Source organism: Schistocerca serialis, chromosome 3 (genome assembly GCF_023864345.2).
Source record: "Schistocerca serialis cubense isolate TAMUIC-IGC-003099 chromosome 3, iqSchSeri2.2, whole genome shotgun sequence".
In the NCBI taxonomy this organism is placed as follows: Eukaryota; Metazoa; Arthropoda; class Insecta; order Orthoptera; family Acrididae; genus Schistocerca; species Schistocerca serialis.
In genome coordinates, this window is record NC_064640.1 from 90,756,672 (window position 1) to 90,775,691 (window position 19,020).

General features: G+C 41.1%; 1 protein-coding gene across 1 annotated transcript in view; it reads right to left on the reverse strand.

Annotated features, from left to right (window-relative positions):
* The window catches only part of LOC126470699 (pleckstrin homology domain-containing family G member 7-like), a 489,741-nt gene that overhangs the window by 74,826 nt on the left and 395,895 nt on the right, over nt 1–19,020 (reverse strand). Inside the window, exons 11-13 of the mRNA XM_050098699.1 lie at nt 10,694–10,868; nt 2,696–2,991; nt 1,496–1,738 (exon numbers count right to left, since the gene is read on the reverse strand). Coding sequence (XP_049954656.1) covers nt 1,496–1,738; nt 2,696–2,991; nt 10,694–10,868 — 714 coding nt within the window. The remainder of the gene's footprint in view (nt 1–1,495; nt 1,739–2,695; nt 2,992–10,693; nt 10,869–19,020) is intronic.

Sequence of the window (19,020 nt, forward strand, 5' to 3'; positions counted from 1 at the left end):
CGCAATTACAGATTAAAAAATGAATTACATCAACTCAAGCTCAGCTTTACAACTTTAACTTCTATATAGAAATGCAATTGAAAAATAAACCCATAGCTATTAGAGTGCAATATGTGAAACAAAAACTTGTCTCTGTAACCAGCTGTATCTCTACAGCCAATAAAAACTGGGCACTTGTTATACGGAATGTTTTATTCGAATCAGTCTATACCACCACATCCTAAATTATTTCCTGTTCCTCTTGAAACACTCTGTACTTTTTAAGAATACTGCTACAGGTAAATACTGGTTCTTTTTTAGTATTTTAGTCACTGAAGATTAATCATTTAGGAATTTGATAATATCCAGTGTAACTCTGAGCTCTAATGGACAGTTGTTGAAGTATGAGATGTTAAATTGCTACTCTCACCAAATGGCGTAAGTTTCGTGACAAACAAAAATAATGAGTGTAGCCGAATTATTAGTGATAGCTTTCTATTTTGAAGTGATAGTAATAAGGTGAGCCGTGGAACCTAGAAGTAGCTGTGTCAATGAGTAAAAGGAGTTGCAAGAACGTAAAATGAAACATTATATGCCAAAATTAATAGCCCATTGTCATAATTTTGTTTCAAAACACAAGGAAGATAATATGGAGCAACTGAGATGTAATAAGTGGTATGAAAAGAGATTAGTTGGTGTAATAACAAACAGATAACCTATGTTTTGTGCTGAAAATGTAAATATGATAATGAAATATTAGATGAATCTTGGTAGAGTTATCAAAGTGGGAAAGAGGAAAAGAATGCAAAAGTGAAATAAATTGTAGTATACCAGAGAAAGAGAGGGGGGAAAAAGATGAAGGGGTAGAAGAAAAATGAAGAACAGTTTAAAAGTGTGAGAGTGGTTTGATAAGAAACTTACAAAATAATTTGTGGTTTAGGGTGACAGGTTGTAAGTTTGACTTGATTTATGTAAGATTGATGAAAATGAAGATAAAACCAATGGTGTTCACGTAGGTGACGACAATTACAACCTTATATTAATGTAACTGATATGTTTACTATGCTAGTGAAGTATATAACTGTATGAATGTGCCATAACATAAGGCCTAGAGAGGCTAGTAAAATAACTGATAGGGAAAAAATATCAAAATGAAATAAAAAATTCACATGATGACTGCTATACCGTTTACGAGAACCCAAACAGAAACGTATATATCAAGAATACCGTATGACAACCTCTGACAGAAAACTAAGTCACAGGAAAGGGGATGCCTGCAGGTTGAGACTATACTCTGAAATGTTTTGTTACAAGCAAAATTGTCGGTAACGGTCATAGGCAAATGTAAGAATAGGATTTAACGTCTCATTGGTGAGGAGGTCAGTGGAGTGTATGCTTGTAGAGTAAGGTGTTTCTCTGGTGTGTAAATAGATAAATAATCTCAAGCTCAGTACCCTTTAGTTTCCATCACCGCAAGAAAAAAAAATCGTGCAAGCAACGTATGCACAAGCCTTACCTTTACTTGATCAGATGGGGCTTGAAATGTGTGAATGGTAACAACTTGTTGAAATCTGTTCAAGCTCACTAAAACAAATGCATTTTCCAAGCGACAACTGGCGCTTTCCAGGGTTGTCACGTCATGAATGAAGAAGCGATCTAGTGAGAGTGGTTGTTTGTACACAATGTAGCGCACTGCAGGTTCATTGGAGGGTGACCCACGGCTGCATGAACTTGCCCAGTTCTCAGAAATGGATGATTTCTGAAAGAAACGGAAATAGAAGCTTTGGTTTACGTATACAAGAAGATTTTACATTTCTCTCTTTTACATTTTCTAAGCTTTTGCTATCAGGCATTCACCATTAAAGCGTGACTTTGTTAAACCATTTCCATGCCAGAAGGCTTTTATTATCGTTTATCAAGCAGAATATACCAGTTTGGTTCACAATAAACCTGAGAATCGATGTGCTAAATTTTTTGAAATTACTTTGGAATCGATTGGACTGAGCACATAAACTACTATGTATACTAATACAAATTTTAAACGGTTATTTGTTCTGATGTCTATTTCTTTTATTTCCCTAATTCCTTTCCAGGTTTTTTTTAAATATATAATTACAAATACGTGCGTCGTTAATAACGTGTAAAAGAATCAAATGGTACTACATAGTAGCAGTTTCCAGGTCTAAAATGACTAATACGAAATTTTGCTAACTACAATGAGAATTACTTTTTAGACGATGGCTGTTGTTGCACTGTTAAATGAATAAATAAAATTAAAATAATTATTTGATGGTTAGCATCATCTGACAGTTAGGATGACATGCATTGCTGAAGAACTTTGCAATTATGATTATACTCTGAAGAAATCATTTTCCTGTACCAATGCTGAGGAAAGCTATAAAATTAAATTATTTGTCACATGCGGCAAATGAAAGTAAAATACGACTGGTCTCAGATATTAAAACAGCTCGCTCCGTACTGGAGGCAACGATTATATGAGTAGAATCTAATCGTAATTAATGTTAACAAATTATTCCACTTTAGAAAGTTCTTTAGGTGCCAGTAATCGACATTTTTAAATCGCACGGAGAGTTACCGGAAAATGTGTCACTGAAGTAAAGTAGCCTTTGAATTGAGTATTATCTTTTTCTATAGAGGCGACTGTAAAATCTTGTTGTTATGGTTACTATATTTCCTTAACTTTACAAGCATATACCTTTTTTGATAATCCTTTCTTCTTCCGTGTAATCAAAAGCATGTCATCAAATAAGACGACGTACATCTCCTGTGGCTTTCCTGTATCCCAAACTTGCAATGGACCTTCGATAATGATTTGCCTTCTAGGGCTAACAATAATTCTGTCACATGGTTGCTTCATAAGTGCAGGTTTCAGAAATTCTGGAACATAGACTTTAGAGTCCAGCTCAAAAACTGATGGCCACACTATGTTTCTCTGTATTTCCAAAAGTCTTTCAAAATTTTTCAACCATTTCATCTTGTCATCTAGCTCCCCTGCAACAGAGAAAAAGTGATTAACAATTATGATGACATTTTAACTCACACGTCATCAAATCTTAAACTAGGAGCAGGGAGTACTCTTATGTATAATATTAGTCGGTAAATGTATGGTTTCTCCAAGCCAGTCCTTAGATATGCAGTCCTAATTTTCTCTACAAATACTGCAAACTATCTGCTCCGTTAGGCACTCTACTCTGATTCTGCCACGAACTATTTTCTGCAAAGTGTGTCACATGACATATTATGCTATGAAACACAGAGAGAGCCCAGATTAAATCAACAAAACCTGCCTGTTGTGTGTGTGCCCACTGCTACTGTTTCTGGACGGAGTTTTGAAAAACAGACTCTATACACTGACATCGAAGATCAGGGGCCGTCCAAGTTCTGGCTTATGTCATATATGAATACATAAAATTACTTTTTAATGAGATTCAAGTCGTTACGAGTGCAGAATTCGTTACTACAACTGTAGCCGTCTGTGGTGATATTAGACTAATAATATGGACGGCTGTGATTTGGAAAAAGATTTTGTGAGGTATGAAGTGGCACACTATCACTTTATGAGCGTGAATGTATAGTAGTCTACAACAGTAAATGCGAGTATCAATCGAAAAAATATTACTGAAACGATGTAGAGAAAAACGAGCAAATACGAGGGAATTACAGGAAGTAAGTTACACATTATTATTGCAGACCAAGTAAATTTTATTGAATCATGCACTGCACTTCAAGGTTCGGAACGTTCTACTTATTGCTCAATTCATCGATGACAAAATCCGCTCCTTGGCCTCGGAACCATTCGAGAACCAATGTTTGAACGACTTAATCGGAAAATCTGCAGTTACTGAGAACCAGTTCCTCGACTGCCTGCTCACTTAGTCTGTGGTCGATGTTGATGACCTTATTTCCCTATCATCTTCACCCACGTCTGTGCTATCTTGCTCAAATTTTTGATGCCGTCTTCACAACGGGTGGATGCGACATTACATGTGGTCTGTATACCGCCAGAAATTCATGGCGAATCTGCTTGCAAATTAGACGATTTTTCCACGAGAATCATTATGTCCCGCATACTTCAACTTTGTAGTACGTCTCCAGTTGCCGTGCCATTTAACTCCCACACTGCGACCCTCCAGTTATCCGCACCGCAGCAAAAATGCGTCTCCAGGAAAGCCAGAACATATATTCTCTTCTGGCGACGTCCCATTCTTGTTGCGCAATCATTTAAGACTGCGAGGACATGTATAACTTACTTTTTGAAGTTCCCTCGCATCAAGTAAAGAGGCATTTATTGTAGTGCCAGCCAAGCACGTGTCACTATGTTTCTGCGTCATTTCCTCGATGGCTAAAAGGTTTATTGCCTCTTGGGACCAGTTCATGTATCGTCGAGGACGAAATTGGGCCTGAGACGATAATGTTTTGTTGACAAAATATCGTACTTGTTCCTTCGTCTTGGAAATGCCATGAAATGTCCCATATGTCCAGTTGTCGATTCCATCTTATTCAGAAATTATCCAGTCGCTTTAGAAGATTTTAAACGACCACTGTCACAACATTCGGTATTGATCTATGCACACACCTACCAACTATTTACACACATCGAAAAAAGTTTTGCATCACTCCGGTTCCCAGAACTCCTGAAGATAGACTTTGATTGCGGATATTGTATCAAAGACACAGTGCCTTTGACTGTTCAGAAATGTCACCAAACCTGCACAAAGATATAAACAAGCATGCATGAGCAGCGCCTATTAGACGGAGAGGGTCCGACAGCCGATCAGTTTCAGTCATCACTCCAGGAAGGAGGTACACGGCTCTTGTTGTCTGTAGTTCAACCATGCCTAAACTGTCAATACCGGGGGTCGATCGCGTCCGCATTGTTATTTTGTGCCAGTAAGGGCTCTCAACAATGGAAGTGTCCAGGTGTCTTGGAGTGAACCAAAGCGATGTTGTTCGGACATGGAAGAGATACAAAGAGACAGGAACTGTCTTTCCCATGCCTCGCTCAGTCCACCCGAGGGCTACTACTACAGTGGATGACCGCTACCTACGGATTATGGCTCGGAGGAACCCTGAGAGCAGCGCCACAATGTTCAATAATGTTTTCCGTGCAGCCACAGGACGTCGTGTTACGACTCAAACTGCGCGCAATAGGATGCATCATGCGCAAAAAAGTTTTTTTCAAAAAAAGTTTTGCATCACCCCGGTTCCGAGAGTTCCGGAACCTGTACAGAAAATTGGAATAGAGATCAACATAAACATTATTTTCTCCCGTTTTATTGCTCATTAAAACCACACATTGCATGTTATACCATAGTACAGCTAGACCTCCAGAGGTGGTGGTCCAGATTGCTGTACACACCGGTACCTCTTATACCCAGTAGCACGCCCTCTTGCACTGATGCATGCCTGTATTCGTCGTGGCATACTATCCACAAGTTCATCAAGGCACTGTTTGTCCAGATTTTCCCACTCCTCGACGGCGATTCGATGTACATCCCTCAGAGTGGTTGGTGGGTCACGTCGTGCATAAACAGCCCTTTTCAATGTATCCCAGGCATGTTCGATAGCGTTCTTGTCTGGAGAACATCTGGCCACTCTAGTCGATCGATGTCGTTATCCTGATGGAAGTCATTGACAAGATGTACACGATGGGGGTGCGAATTGTCATCCATGAAGACGAATGTCTCGCCAATATGCTGCCGATATGGTTGCATTATTGGTCGGAAGATGGCAATCACGTATCGTACAGCAGTTACGACGCCTTCCATGACCACCAGCGGCGTACCTCGGCCTCACGTAATGTCACCCGAAAACAGCAGGGAACCTCTACCCTGCCGCACTCGCTGGGCAGTGTGTCTTAGGTGTTCATCCGAACCGGGTTGCCTCCAAACACGTCTCCGACAATTGTCTGGATGAAGGCATATGCGGATCTCATCGCTGAAGAGAACGTGATTCCAATCCTGAGTGGTCAATTCAGCATGTTGTTGGGCCCATCTGTAAGGCGCTGCATGGTGTCGTGGTTGCAAAAAAATGGCTCTGAGCACTATGGGACTTAACAAGTGAGGTCATCAGTCCTCCAGAACTTAGAACTACTTAAACCCAACTAACCTAAGGACATCACACACATCCATGCCCATGGCAGGATTCGAACCTGCGAGCGTTGCGGTCGCGCGGTTCCAGACTGAAGCGCCTAGAACCGCTCGGCCACACCGGCCGGCGTCGTGGTTGCAAATATTGATCTCACCATGGATGTCGGGAGTGAAGTTGAGCATCATGCAGCCTAATGCGCAGAGTTTGAGCCGTAACACGACGTCCTGTGGTTGCACGAAAAACTTTATTCAACATGGTGGCGTTGCTGTCAGGGTTCCTCCAAGCCACAATTCGTAGATAGCGGTCATCGACTGCAGTAGTAGCCCTTGGGCAGCGTGAACGAGGCATCATCGACAGTTCCTGTTTCTCTGTATCTCCTGCATGTCCGAACAACATCGCTTTGGTTCACTCCGAGACGTCTGGGCACTTCCATTGTTGAGAGCCCTTCCTGGCACAAAGTAACAATGCGGACGCGATTGAACCGCGGTATTGACCATCTAGGGGTTGTTGAACTACAGACAACACGATCCGTTTACCTCTTTCCTGGTGGAACTGATCGGCTGTCGGACCCACTCCGTCTAATAGGAGCTGCTCATGCATGGTTATTTACATCTTTGGGCGGTTCAAAAATGGCTCTGAGCACTATGGACTTAACATCTGAGGTCATCAGTCCCCTAGAACTCAGAACTACTTAAACCTAACTAACCTAAGGACATCACACACATCCATGCCCGAGGCAGGATTTTAACCTGCGACCGTAGCGGTCGCGCGGTTCCAGACTGAAGCACCTATAACCGCTCTGCCACATCAGCCGGCTCTTTGGGCGGGTTTAGTGACATCTCCGAACAGTCAAAGGGACTGTGTCTGTGATACAATATCCACAGTCAACGTCTATCTTTAGGAGTTCTGGGAACTGGGGTGATTCAAAACTTTTTTTGATGTATTTACTGCCAGTCCACTGTGAACTTCATACGATTGACGACAAATGATTACCAATCTTATGACCGAGCGAGGTGGCGCAGTGGTTAGCACACTGGACTCGCATTCGGGAGGACGACGGTGCAATGCGGCGTCCGGCCATCCTGATTTAGGTTTTCCGTGATTTCCCTAAATCGCTCCAGGCAAATGCCGGGATGGTTCCTTTGAAAGGGCACGGCCGACTTCCTTCCCCATCCTTCCCTAATCCGATGAGACCAATGACACTCAAACAACCCCAACTAATCTTATGTTTCCAGCATTAGAAATCATATCGCTACCGAGATCACAGATGTAAACCATTTTACAAGGACGTGCTGGAAACTAAAGATTCCGAATTTTTTGTGCGGAAACTCTTAAATAAAACAAGCTTTATTAACATTCTACTTCTTTATTCTTCATGTTCACGTATTTATTTCTCAAAATAATCACCCTGGTGACGAACAAATTTCCTCCAACAAGAAACCACTTTGTTGATACCGCCACAAGCGAATGACTGAGTTCGTTGACGGAGCCGCAAGCTCATCTATGCTTGCACCGCTTCATCACTATCAAAGTGAAGTCCTCGAAGGTGTTCTTTAAGTTTTGGAAAGATATAAAAATCGGATGGCGCCAAGTCGGGACTGTATGGAGGACGACCGGTACAGTGAATCCAAGGCGTCGGACTGTTGTAGAGGTCGCAGTACTCATGTGTGGACTGGTAATAGGCTGCAGGCGAGGGTGCTCTGTGGGTGGGCGAACTGATTTCTTCACGATTAATAGTCTTATGTTTTACCTGTGTAGCGTATTGTAAAAATTGTCTTTGGCCATGTCGTTTTCCCTTCCTACTATTTGCACAGGGTATTTAGATGTATTTGGAACAAACGCTAGAATCGAAACAACAGAGAATACTACAGTGAATAAATCGCCTATGGAGCTTTTGTACTGAAGTACATGCATTGCATAAAATGTGGTACAGTGTATCCCTACTATAATGCTATTCCCTACGATGGGGTCTCAGTTGAACGAGGTAACTTCATCAACTTACGTAAGTCACACCTGGGTGGGTATAAGTCCCATTGCAGCTAATCACGAACATTGGTTTAGTGTCAACGTGCAGTGTGATTTCCCCATGATCATCTGATCGGCCAAGTATACACGACCTTCTTGAGGGACAAGTTGCTTGGACTATTGGAAACTGTATCTTTAGCAGTCATCCGCGTCATGTGGTTTATGCAAGATGAAGAACCGGCGCATTTCAGTCTGCTGTGTTATCTGTTTACCAGTGTAATGTCAACCAAGGATACGTGCCTGCTGTGTTTCGCACACACTGTCTGCCCCAGCTTCGGCAGGAGTGTACATTTCTCTAGCCGACTAGCGAGCCACGAATTTGACAATTTTCCACGTTTTTAAAATCACTTTCTGAGTGTCACAGCATCTAAATTTTTGACATAGTGTTTCTCTTGGTGTATTCTTGTAACATAAAAAAAATTCTGGGCAGTTTTCGACATATGAGATAAGACCATTCCCTTGTCAGAGGTACAGTACACTGAATCAAAGATCAGGGCTAATGTTCCAAGAAATATCCATGTTCGGCATTCCCACGCTTTCACAATCTCCAGAAAACTGCTGCAAAAGTGAGATGAGAAAGTCATATGCCTTTCCTTGGTTCTTCTTCAACCGCTCATTGAATGTTATGTATTGGTTTTACTAGTTACTCATGCTTTCCGTGTCACAAGATCGTTCGGAGTGCAGGTTTGAATGAGTCCACGTCCAGATGTACAATCTGAAAACATAACTGTTCGTGTACGTACATGCTGGCACTTTTTCTCGTATTATAGTATCATTGTGGCTGAGGTGACTAAATCGTAATGAGTGAAGTGGTCATCGAGGTAAATGGGAAAATGTATCATTGTTGGATGTTGCGCTGCACATGAGTACAGCTGGTAGCGTGCAGCTCCCGGTTGGGGCACTCAGTATTCCGTATTGCATTTCCAACCTCGTCCGTAATATAGTAATGTTTAGTTCAGCAGCCTGTAAGTGTTCTCAGAGGTGATGTATCAAGTAAAATGGCGTTGTGCTACGACACCTGACTCTTATTCTGAGGGCACCCTACTTAATATTTTTAGTGGTGTTCATAAATCACTAATGGGGAAACTGCGACATAAGGCCACAGCCAATTTCCTCGCCTTATTTAGTTCATTAGTGTTTGTGCACCACTTTATTCATCTATCCGCCCTTCTAGAAGTTTTCACTATGTGCTGGCATTAGGTTTCATGCTCTCTCTTGACTTTCATATACATACATAACAACATAAAAGCAACACTACATTTCAAAAGCGGATTTTACGGCCAAGATCCTGCCATAAAAAGCAGTGAGGGCTCCCTGCGGTTACCGCGCTCACTCATTCTATGAATCCTGAAAATGACATGAACAGCTGCTGTCAAATAAGGGCGTCGTATTGCGATTTCCATTCATGAAAAATCTTGGTGAGACGCATGCATACTTTGATAAAAATGATTTATGTAAAGCCAAAGATTGGATTGCCACACACTATGAGTCCTCTGACGTCTCATATGCCATCACAGACCCCCAAGTAGGTTCTTAAACATACCATTCTTATACTGAAACCACCAAAAAGACTCAACTAGATGCTAAATTACGCTCAGCCTCCGCCGTGCGACAAATGTTTATGGCAGACCTTTCTGTGTTGCAAGAGTTCGACTACGTAATACTCTATCTACTAAAATAAGAGACATTAACATTTTTCTGCCCTGAAAAATAAACTAACTCCTTACCTATTGAAACAGCCGTAGCTTCGATTTTACTCCACCCTGAGCTCTTGCACACCACTAAGCATAGCTTCTCAGATTTTGTTATCCATAGTCTTAAAGGGAAGCGGAAATTACGTGGACCTGAAGAGGATGGCAAAAGACAGGAGAGCATGGCGAGTTACAACGTAAAAATCTGTCTTTGGGCAGAATACTATTGATGGTGATGAGAGATATAATTATGTTTGGCCCTCTTTCTGAATTTTTTCCTTCCTGCTGTGCTTTTATTATTCTCCTTTCCTTTATTTATTGAATTATAGTTATTATACCGTAAAGAGATCATCCAGTTCTTATAAATTTAAGTGTCTGGTCTGATGCAAGGACAAGGTGCGACCTTTCTCGTTTGTCCAAGTGAAATATCTGACTACAGAAACAGTAAAATAAATTGGTCAGAGTCAAGGTGAAACGATTTAGTTCACCGAATATTCAACATAGCTTCTATCTTGTATATACGTACTACTTTTTGTATGGCTAGCTACACTAATATTTACTTATCTAATTGCCATATTTAACCTTCGAGTAAAGGATTAAAAGTTCCTCTTCTTTAGTTCAGCTACTCTGTCCATTGCTAGTGATAATGGAGCTAGTGGTAAACTATTGTGAATCATTCTGCTTACATCCGCTGTTCTTTGTACTGTCACCCACCAGGAGCGTTCTCTCACTACATTCCATTAAATTTCGGTGTCCCGCCTCTTTTGTGTGACTAGTTAATCTGTACATACTTCTCATACTGTATTTTATTGTTATTGCTGACATAAAATTGCGAAAACTACGTAAAACAAGATTAAGAATAAAAGCATTCACACATTGTTACTTACTGATGGAGTTTTCCTCAACTTCTAGAATTTGAGCTATCAGTTCTCTCTCTGCTGGTTCTTCAGTCCTCGTTTCTACTTCCTTTAGGATAAGTGGAACTTTCATTATGTGCTGTACTGGAGCCACTAGCAAATCTGTTAGCTGCAGCTTCTTGCATCTCGGATCCCTGTTGCACCACTTTATGAAAAAGCAAACGAATTAGAAAGTTAAGTCACACCACATGCGAGCAGCCATTGATATATATAAAGAAGAGCCTACGTTAGTTTATAACTCACAAAAATCTACATTTTTATTCTGATCTTGATGAAATTTTGCATACATTCCCTTCAAGACTAAAGGTAGATCACTGTCTACATAAAGAGTTCGTAATCTGACTTGAAACATACATGCATCTAATATATAAAGCGGAAAGGTTGTTACCAAAACTCTCTAAAAGTTCTCGGCCAATTTACTTCATATTTCTACAGGACCCCCTAATGAAGATTTGGGCAGACATAGGCCATATATTTTTTAATATTCACAATATAAAAATCTTTATGTAATATATAAAGGAGAAAGGTTGATACCAAAAGTCTCGAAAAGTACTTGACCGATTTACTTCGAAGTTCTTGCCTGATTTACTTCAAATTTCTACATTCAGATGAACCAATGAAGAAAGTTAATGAAAATTGAAATGCCTACCAGACGAAATACATCGTTGTAAACTGACCATACACTGAGGTGACAAAAGCCATGGGACAGCGATATGCATATATACAGATGGCGGAAGAACCACGTACACAAGATACAAAAGGGCAGTGAATTGGCGGAGCTGTCATTTGCATTCAAGTGATTCATATGACGTGATTATGGCCGCAAGAAGGGAATTAACAGACTTTAAATGCCGAATGGTAGTTGGAGCAAGACGCATGGGAAATTCCGTTTCGGAAATCGTTAGGGAATTCATTGTTCCGAGATCCAGTGTCTAAAGTGTACCGATAATACCAAATTTCAGGCATTATCTCCTACCACAGACAACGCAGTGGCCGACGGCTCTCACTTAACGACCGACAGCAGCGGCGTTTGCGCAGAGTTGTCAGTGCTAACAGACAAGCAACCTTGCGTGAAATAGCCGCAGAAATCAGTGTGGGATGTGTGGTGAAATTCGGCGTTAATTGCAGCAGATGACCGACGCGAGTGCCTTTGCAAACAGCACGAGCCGGCCGCAGTGGCCGAGCTGTTCTAGGCGCTACAGTCAAGCGATTGTAAGCGCTTCAGTATGGAACCGCACGACCGCTACGGTCCTGCCTCGGGCATGGATGTGTGTGATGTCCTTAGGTTAGTTGGGTTTAAGTAGTTCTAAGTTCTAGGGGACTGATGACCTCAGAAGTAAGTCCCATAGTGCTCAGAGCCATTTGAACCATTTTTTTAACAGCATCATATCGCCCCCGGTGCCTCTCCTGGGCTCTTGACCATGTCGGTTGGACCCTAGACGACTGGAAAACTGTGGCCTGGTAGACTGAATCACGAATTCAGTTGGTACGAGCTAATGGCAGGGTTCGAGTGGGGTGCAAAACCTACGAAGCCATAGACCCAAGTCGTCAACAAGGCACGGTGCAAGCTTGCGGTGGCTTTATAATGGTGTGGGCTGTGTTTACATGGAGTGGACTGGATCCTCTGGCCAAACTGAACTGATCATTGATTGGAAATGGTTATATTCGGCTACTTGGAGACCAAACAACGATGGGACTTTTGTGGATGACAATGCGCCATGTCACCCGGCCACAGTTGTTCGCTGTTAGTTTGAAGAACATTCTGGACAGTTCGAGCAACTGGTTTGGCCGCCCAAATTTCCCGAAATTCATCACATCGAACATTTACGAGACATAATCGAGAGGTCAGTTCGTGCACAAATTCCCGCACCGGCCAAACCTCCGCATTGTAGACTACTATAGAGGTAGCATGGCTCATTATTTCTTCAGGAGGCTTCCAACGACTTTTTGAGTCCATACCACGTCGACCTGCTGACATAATCCGGGAAAAGGGAGCTCCGACACGACATAAGGAAGTATCCCATGATTTTTGTCACCTCAGTGTAACTCCTGTCGCGAGAATAATTACAACGGCAATACTCGTCTTGGATATAGTACCATCAGGTCTCACTAGATCGCGGGACAAGCGGAAGCTCGAGAAATTGCCGGAAACATGATTGTAAACTCTTATTTGTTGATTAGATACCCTCGTGACATATGATGTATACTCTAGAAGATACTTTAGTCCGATTTCCACAGTTACTTTTATTATTAAGATTCACAGTGCTATACAAACGCTAAGACAGGTGGTGAATATAGTACCAACAAAAGTCACTAGATCACGGACCGATCAAAACATCGAACAGAACCCGAGATTTCCCGAAGTGTGGCGTAAATTGTTTCAACAGTTCGAGTCGTGATCAAGCACAGCCCTACTCGAAACAGTGCAAACTTAGCTGAAGCAATAGAAGTTGAATTCTCCAGTGCGATACTTGTCGCAAAATGTAGCGACAAATGGCGCAACTAGCCATCTTTTCACACAGGGGACAACGCATTCAGTCGTCGCATTCCGTTGACAAATAGTGATTCAAACATGCCCGTCGATTTAAAGCGACTGCTATTTTCCATGCGGCTTGCATTCGCTATGAGTACCAATATGACAAACGCCAATCACTTTGTGTGCCAGATATTAAACACCCGGTTAACGCCGGGCACTGCAGCTAGTGTAATATACTCTTTAAGTGACGAAAATTGTATTTTAAAACATAGCCATATAAATCTGATCAAATCAAATAGCATGATTATCCTAAGTAATATTTACTAATCTCGTTTTAAATTAGAGGAGGCACACTTTCAAGGAATTAATTACAACGATTCGATATCTTGTAAGCTGTAATGTCTGCTAATGCGTTTATCTCACAGACCTCAGGAAAGCAAAAGAGGCATCCTCTCCCCTGGTGAAATGCAGAAATCGCTCTGCAGTTAGGGGCAAGCGGGCGTCACTGTGAAGTCCAAAACGTTAGAAGAGAGCACAGTATCTTTTCAGATAGCGAAGGCAATGGCTCAACAAATAATTTTATAAATTAGAAAAAGGTCGTAGAAAGAGTTTATGAGTTCGGTAAATCATTCCCCTGTACCCAAAACAGTATGGGGATCAATCAGAACGATTTCAGGATAAAAAGTACAAGTGCAGTAGCTGCCATGAAACGAAAAATTGTTTTCATTCTTGCTGTAGTGTGCTGTAACATACACTGATGAGACAATACGTTATGACCACTGCCGCCAAGAGACTGGCTGTCGACTGGTGACGTTGGGGACGCGTGACGAGACACGAATGGGGAATCGTTCTAGCGACGATACAGGCCACAAACGGAGAAGCGACTAAGGGAGGTTTGTTAAGGTCCGGCAACTGAGAACTAGCATCTCGGAAAAGACGATAGTGGTTGGCTGTTCGCGTGCTTCAACCATGAGCATCTATGGAAAGTGGTAGAAGGACGGTGGACCAACGAGTAGGCGACAACGTGTTGGGCGTCCACGCGTCATCACAGAACCAGAATGCCATAGGCTAGACTTCTCCTGTAAAGCAAAATAGACGGCGGTCTGTGGTAGTGCTCACGACAAAGTGCTGAACTGGTGGAGGCACGAATGTTTCTTTGGACACCGTTCAGCGTACATTGTTGAACCTGGGGCTCCTTAGCAGAGAGGCCTACATGCTCCCATGTTGAGGAAATGACTTCGTAAATTATTTCACAAGCTGCGACATGGTCGCGAATAGAACAGTGATCCAGAAAGTGTAGCAGCAAATCAGTACCGAGACTGAAGTTGGTTATTGCTGATCGAAAACGGTAGTCTGAGGACCAAAAAAGTTTGTGATCATAGCCGCGAAATAAAGAAATTTGTCGTCAACTATGATCACACCGGGCAAGGTAGTATCGAGATTGACAGAACGAGGTAGCGCCATGGTTAAACCATTGGACTCGCATTTTGGAAGGACGGCTGTTCACATCCACGTTCCATCATCCGTGATTTCCCTAAATCGCTCAAGGAAAATGTCGGGATGGTTTCTTTGAAAGGGCACCGGCAATTTCCTGGCCCATCCTTCAAACACTCCGAGCTTGTGCTCCATGTCTAATGACATCGATGTCGACGGGACATTAAACCCTAATCTTTCTTTGTTCCCTTCATCGAGTCATCGAAATTGGATCGTGGATCAATGGACACATGTTGCTTGGTCGCATGAATCACGTTTCCTGTTACACTAGGTAGCTGGTCGTATCCGGAAACGCCGTCACCTGGGCAAACAACAGTTCTCAACACGCACCTCGCTACGGGCGCAGATTGGTGGGGGCAGTGCTACGTTAGGGGCACCGGAAAGTAATGTTTTTTACATAAATTCGAACAGCTAAATTTTTAACAAGTTTTTATTTTTAATCAATGATGTAATCACCCTCGTTATCAACAACCTTTTGCCATCTAGTGTTCAAATTTTCAATGCCCTGTCGATAAAAATCAATTGGATTTTGAGCAAAATAGGCACTATCTTGAGGAGGCATTTTGGACATCATCCAGATTTTCACAATTTTTGCCACTCAGAAAATGTAGTAGCGACCGGAATAAATGGAATTCTGATGACGCAATATCGAGCGAACGTGGCGGCTGAGGCAATACCTCCCACCTCCATTCATGAATTTTTTCTAGGGTACGTATTGTGCAGTGCGGTCTTGCGTTATCGTGTTGCAGAATAACGCCTTTTCTGTTGACAATCGCTGGGCACTCATCAGCTAAAGACTGATTTATTCAATCCAGTCGTTCGCATTAAAGCTCTGCATTCATAGTTTGTCCACGTTTCAGTAATTCAAAATGAACGAGCCGGCGCATACGCCACCAAACACACAAAAGTGCCTGTTTTTGGGTTTCAAATTGGCTTAGCTGTACTTCCTAGCGATTCACTCGGACAGAGCCACTGCCTTTGCTTTTTGGATTATCACAGAGAACACATTTTCCATCTCCAGTGATCAAGCGATCAAAAAATCTGTATTGTCCCGCTGAAGCAATAAGTGGCGAGTGGTGGATCGGTTAGGTTTTTTTGTCTTTATCAATCTGCTAAAAACGTTCTTGGGTAGTTGAACAATGCTGTTTAAGAGTGCTGACAGTTCCTCGTGCGGCGTGGCGGGGTTTTATATTCCGTATGCTGTGCGGGTTTTGATAAAAAACACCACCTCATATCTACAATTACTGAGGCCGCCCAACTCTAGTAATGAAATAAACATCTGTCAATAAAAATTATATTGGGTGGTAGGATAATGGATTGGCTTCTGGAAAATAATGTTCAAAATTTCCACACAAAAATGTTTATTTGTTCTTATAACCAAAGAAACGGTTCTATTCAGTCCACATTTAAACTATTGGTTATTTTCGTCAAGTTCACAATTCATACACTCATTTCGCACGCACAGCAGCCAGAAATATGTCCATATCCGACCCCAGTTAAACAACGTATCCATAGTCATTAATTCCACCACTAACACGAGTTATGACATTCGGTCCTTCTGGTGGATTTCAAAAAAGAAATTGGTCGCCAAAAATGCTCAGTGGTTGAGTACTGAAACATGCCACGCGGATACTAAGAAGGCCAAATTTTCACACGTGAATATCATTCCAACAATACATTTCAAAAACTTCCAAATTTCACAAAACTGTCCGTAACTACATCAGCGTTAGTCACGACACACATCAAATGCGAGGGACTAAATATTCCTTCATTTTACACATTATTTTGACTCGCACTAGTAACATGACTGTCCGCGTTCAAAGCTAGCGAGAAGCTCCCTTCTTGTGGCCTCACTCCCAGTATAACTATCAAGTAACGAGTAGGAATCGTCTTAATTCTGATTGGCTAACCATGCTCGCTGCCAATCAGAATGCTCACTCATACTCGCTCCCAAACTGGCATGCACCAATCCTTACATACAGAGGCATCTACGTCGTTCTGATATACAAATATTAATGTAATGTTTAATAAACGAAAACAAAAAGGCAACAAATCAGGACACATTTTTTAGATACAGATAATACTCCCGCTGCCTTTCTGGCTACTCTGTTACAATAGCAATCACACCTAGACATACGTCATCAGCAAAGTGGGTAAATTCCCTATGAACATTTTCCCACGACAGGCTTGCGTAACTCTTGCATGTTACTGAAGACGGTACATAATGCAACATCAAAATTTGACGAATGTCCCACGTACACACTCTCATTCACTCACGTATACTCCCACAACAATCTTAGACACCAATAATAATTCTGTCTGATTTTTATATTACGAAAACGAAAAATAATTAATGTTTTAGTATGAAAATCTCAGTTAATTAATTCTGCACCCTGCGAGTTCTCTTTATGGTTTTAGATTATACCAAAGGATAAACTATTATATTTCCTAACTGAATTTAGTTTCCTAAGTGTCAGTTTTTGACTTTTTTAGCGATTTTTTTTTATCTCTGAGACTATGATAGTTATAAAGCTGAAATTGGGATACAATCTTTTCCTGAATGTCAAAAAGTAGTGTACCTTCTTTGAAAATGATTGAATAATATTTAATATCATTTATTTAGGTTCTTATTGGTGGTGAATGTACGCGACCAGAAAGAGACATCGGATAGCTTTCCCACGGCAGGTTGTGACAGATGCGTGCGTGTCTCCTGGTTAGGCCGGCAGATATCAGCCCCCGAAGTTACATCCAGCTACCTATCCTAAAACAAACGTTCGCTCAGAACAAACTTGCGACGCTACACATCCCCTAAGAACCTAAAATCTCTCCTGAACATATTTTATGGTTCTTATTGCGGACAAGTTTTATTTTTTTTCTCTTTTTTTTTTAGTTGAATCTTTAACTACCACGGCACTGTTAATCAAAATTTGTTTTCCTCAATTAACGAAATATCTAAGCTACATGACAGTATTATATACAGTTACATTGAATATCAAGGGTTAGGACTGAATAGCATACAATCAAATTAAATTACAGAAAATTTCCATTTTTTTCTCATATCACATTTTTCTTACAAAATTATTCTTGAAGTCTCCTTTTTTTTTTTCAAAACTGAATTAACAAAATATTTACATCGGACAAATCTTACATTTTCTCTTGAAACTACAAACTTTTTTCTCCAAACAAAAGTTTCTTACTCTTTCATTATGAATTTAAGCAAAAACAATCAGTTAACACTCCGCTCTATCAGCGTCCAAAAAATTGACTACAAATAAAATTTTAGCGCTGTGGAAGGTGTCCTTTCCTATCGTAGAATACATTCACTTCGATATGGTGGTCGTCTCTTTACGCAACATTTCTCTGACAACGCATTGGGGTTCTGATATCTACCTCCGATGAATGACATGGGTGCGGCGGATCACTTCTATTCAACACTTACATATGGGTCACATCATGGGCTCGTCACCGGGACAGAGCGTCCAGCTCTGTCTCAAACTGGGTTCTCTCTCAATATCGTATCAGATTCTGTCATATTTTCGTTCCTGCAATATACAGTACGTCTAAGAGTCCATTCTTGATCTATACATACTACCCTAACATACATATATACTCTAATCAGCAATTGCTGCTCGCAAATTCAACCTCAAAGGACTGTATGACAAAATTTTTCGAAAACTTTACTGTCCTCCACAATTTACTTCTTCTTTATACAATAAATTTCTTTCTCAGGCAAATTCATATTTCACTGCAATTTAGCATTTTCTTTACAGTAGTTACATTTAATACTAATCCTTTCAGTAGAAAGTGAACTAACTGTCCCTGAAAAAATTCAACAGTACCCCGAAATTGACACCATCACTGAATTCTTTTTTCAAAATCTCATAACAATTAAGCAAGTTACTGTTACAAAATCTGCTGCTTCATAAATATCTCTCTTTCTTAACTCTTTTTCAGTAAACGAAATTTACTGCTTGCCTTCACACAAATAAACTACCGTACACAAAGAAGAAAATACAACATCATGAAATATCCTGCAAAGCTATCTCCGCCACCATCTGCGGCTCTAAGAAACATCATTAAACATTACACAAAGAAATACAAAATCATTAAGCACTGAAAATCATTCAGTCCACCTCCTGCAGTCCTGCATCCCTTCTATATACATCTTACAAAAAGAGAAAACAATTTTATCACGTTACTAAAATTTACTTATGCCTGCTTCAGTAGCTTTGAGACCCATCCTACATAATACTATATACAAAGAATATCTATTCTATTGAAAAGTCCTCAGCAAAATCTCTGAAAATTATCCTTCCCAGCTCCTGTG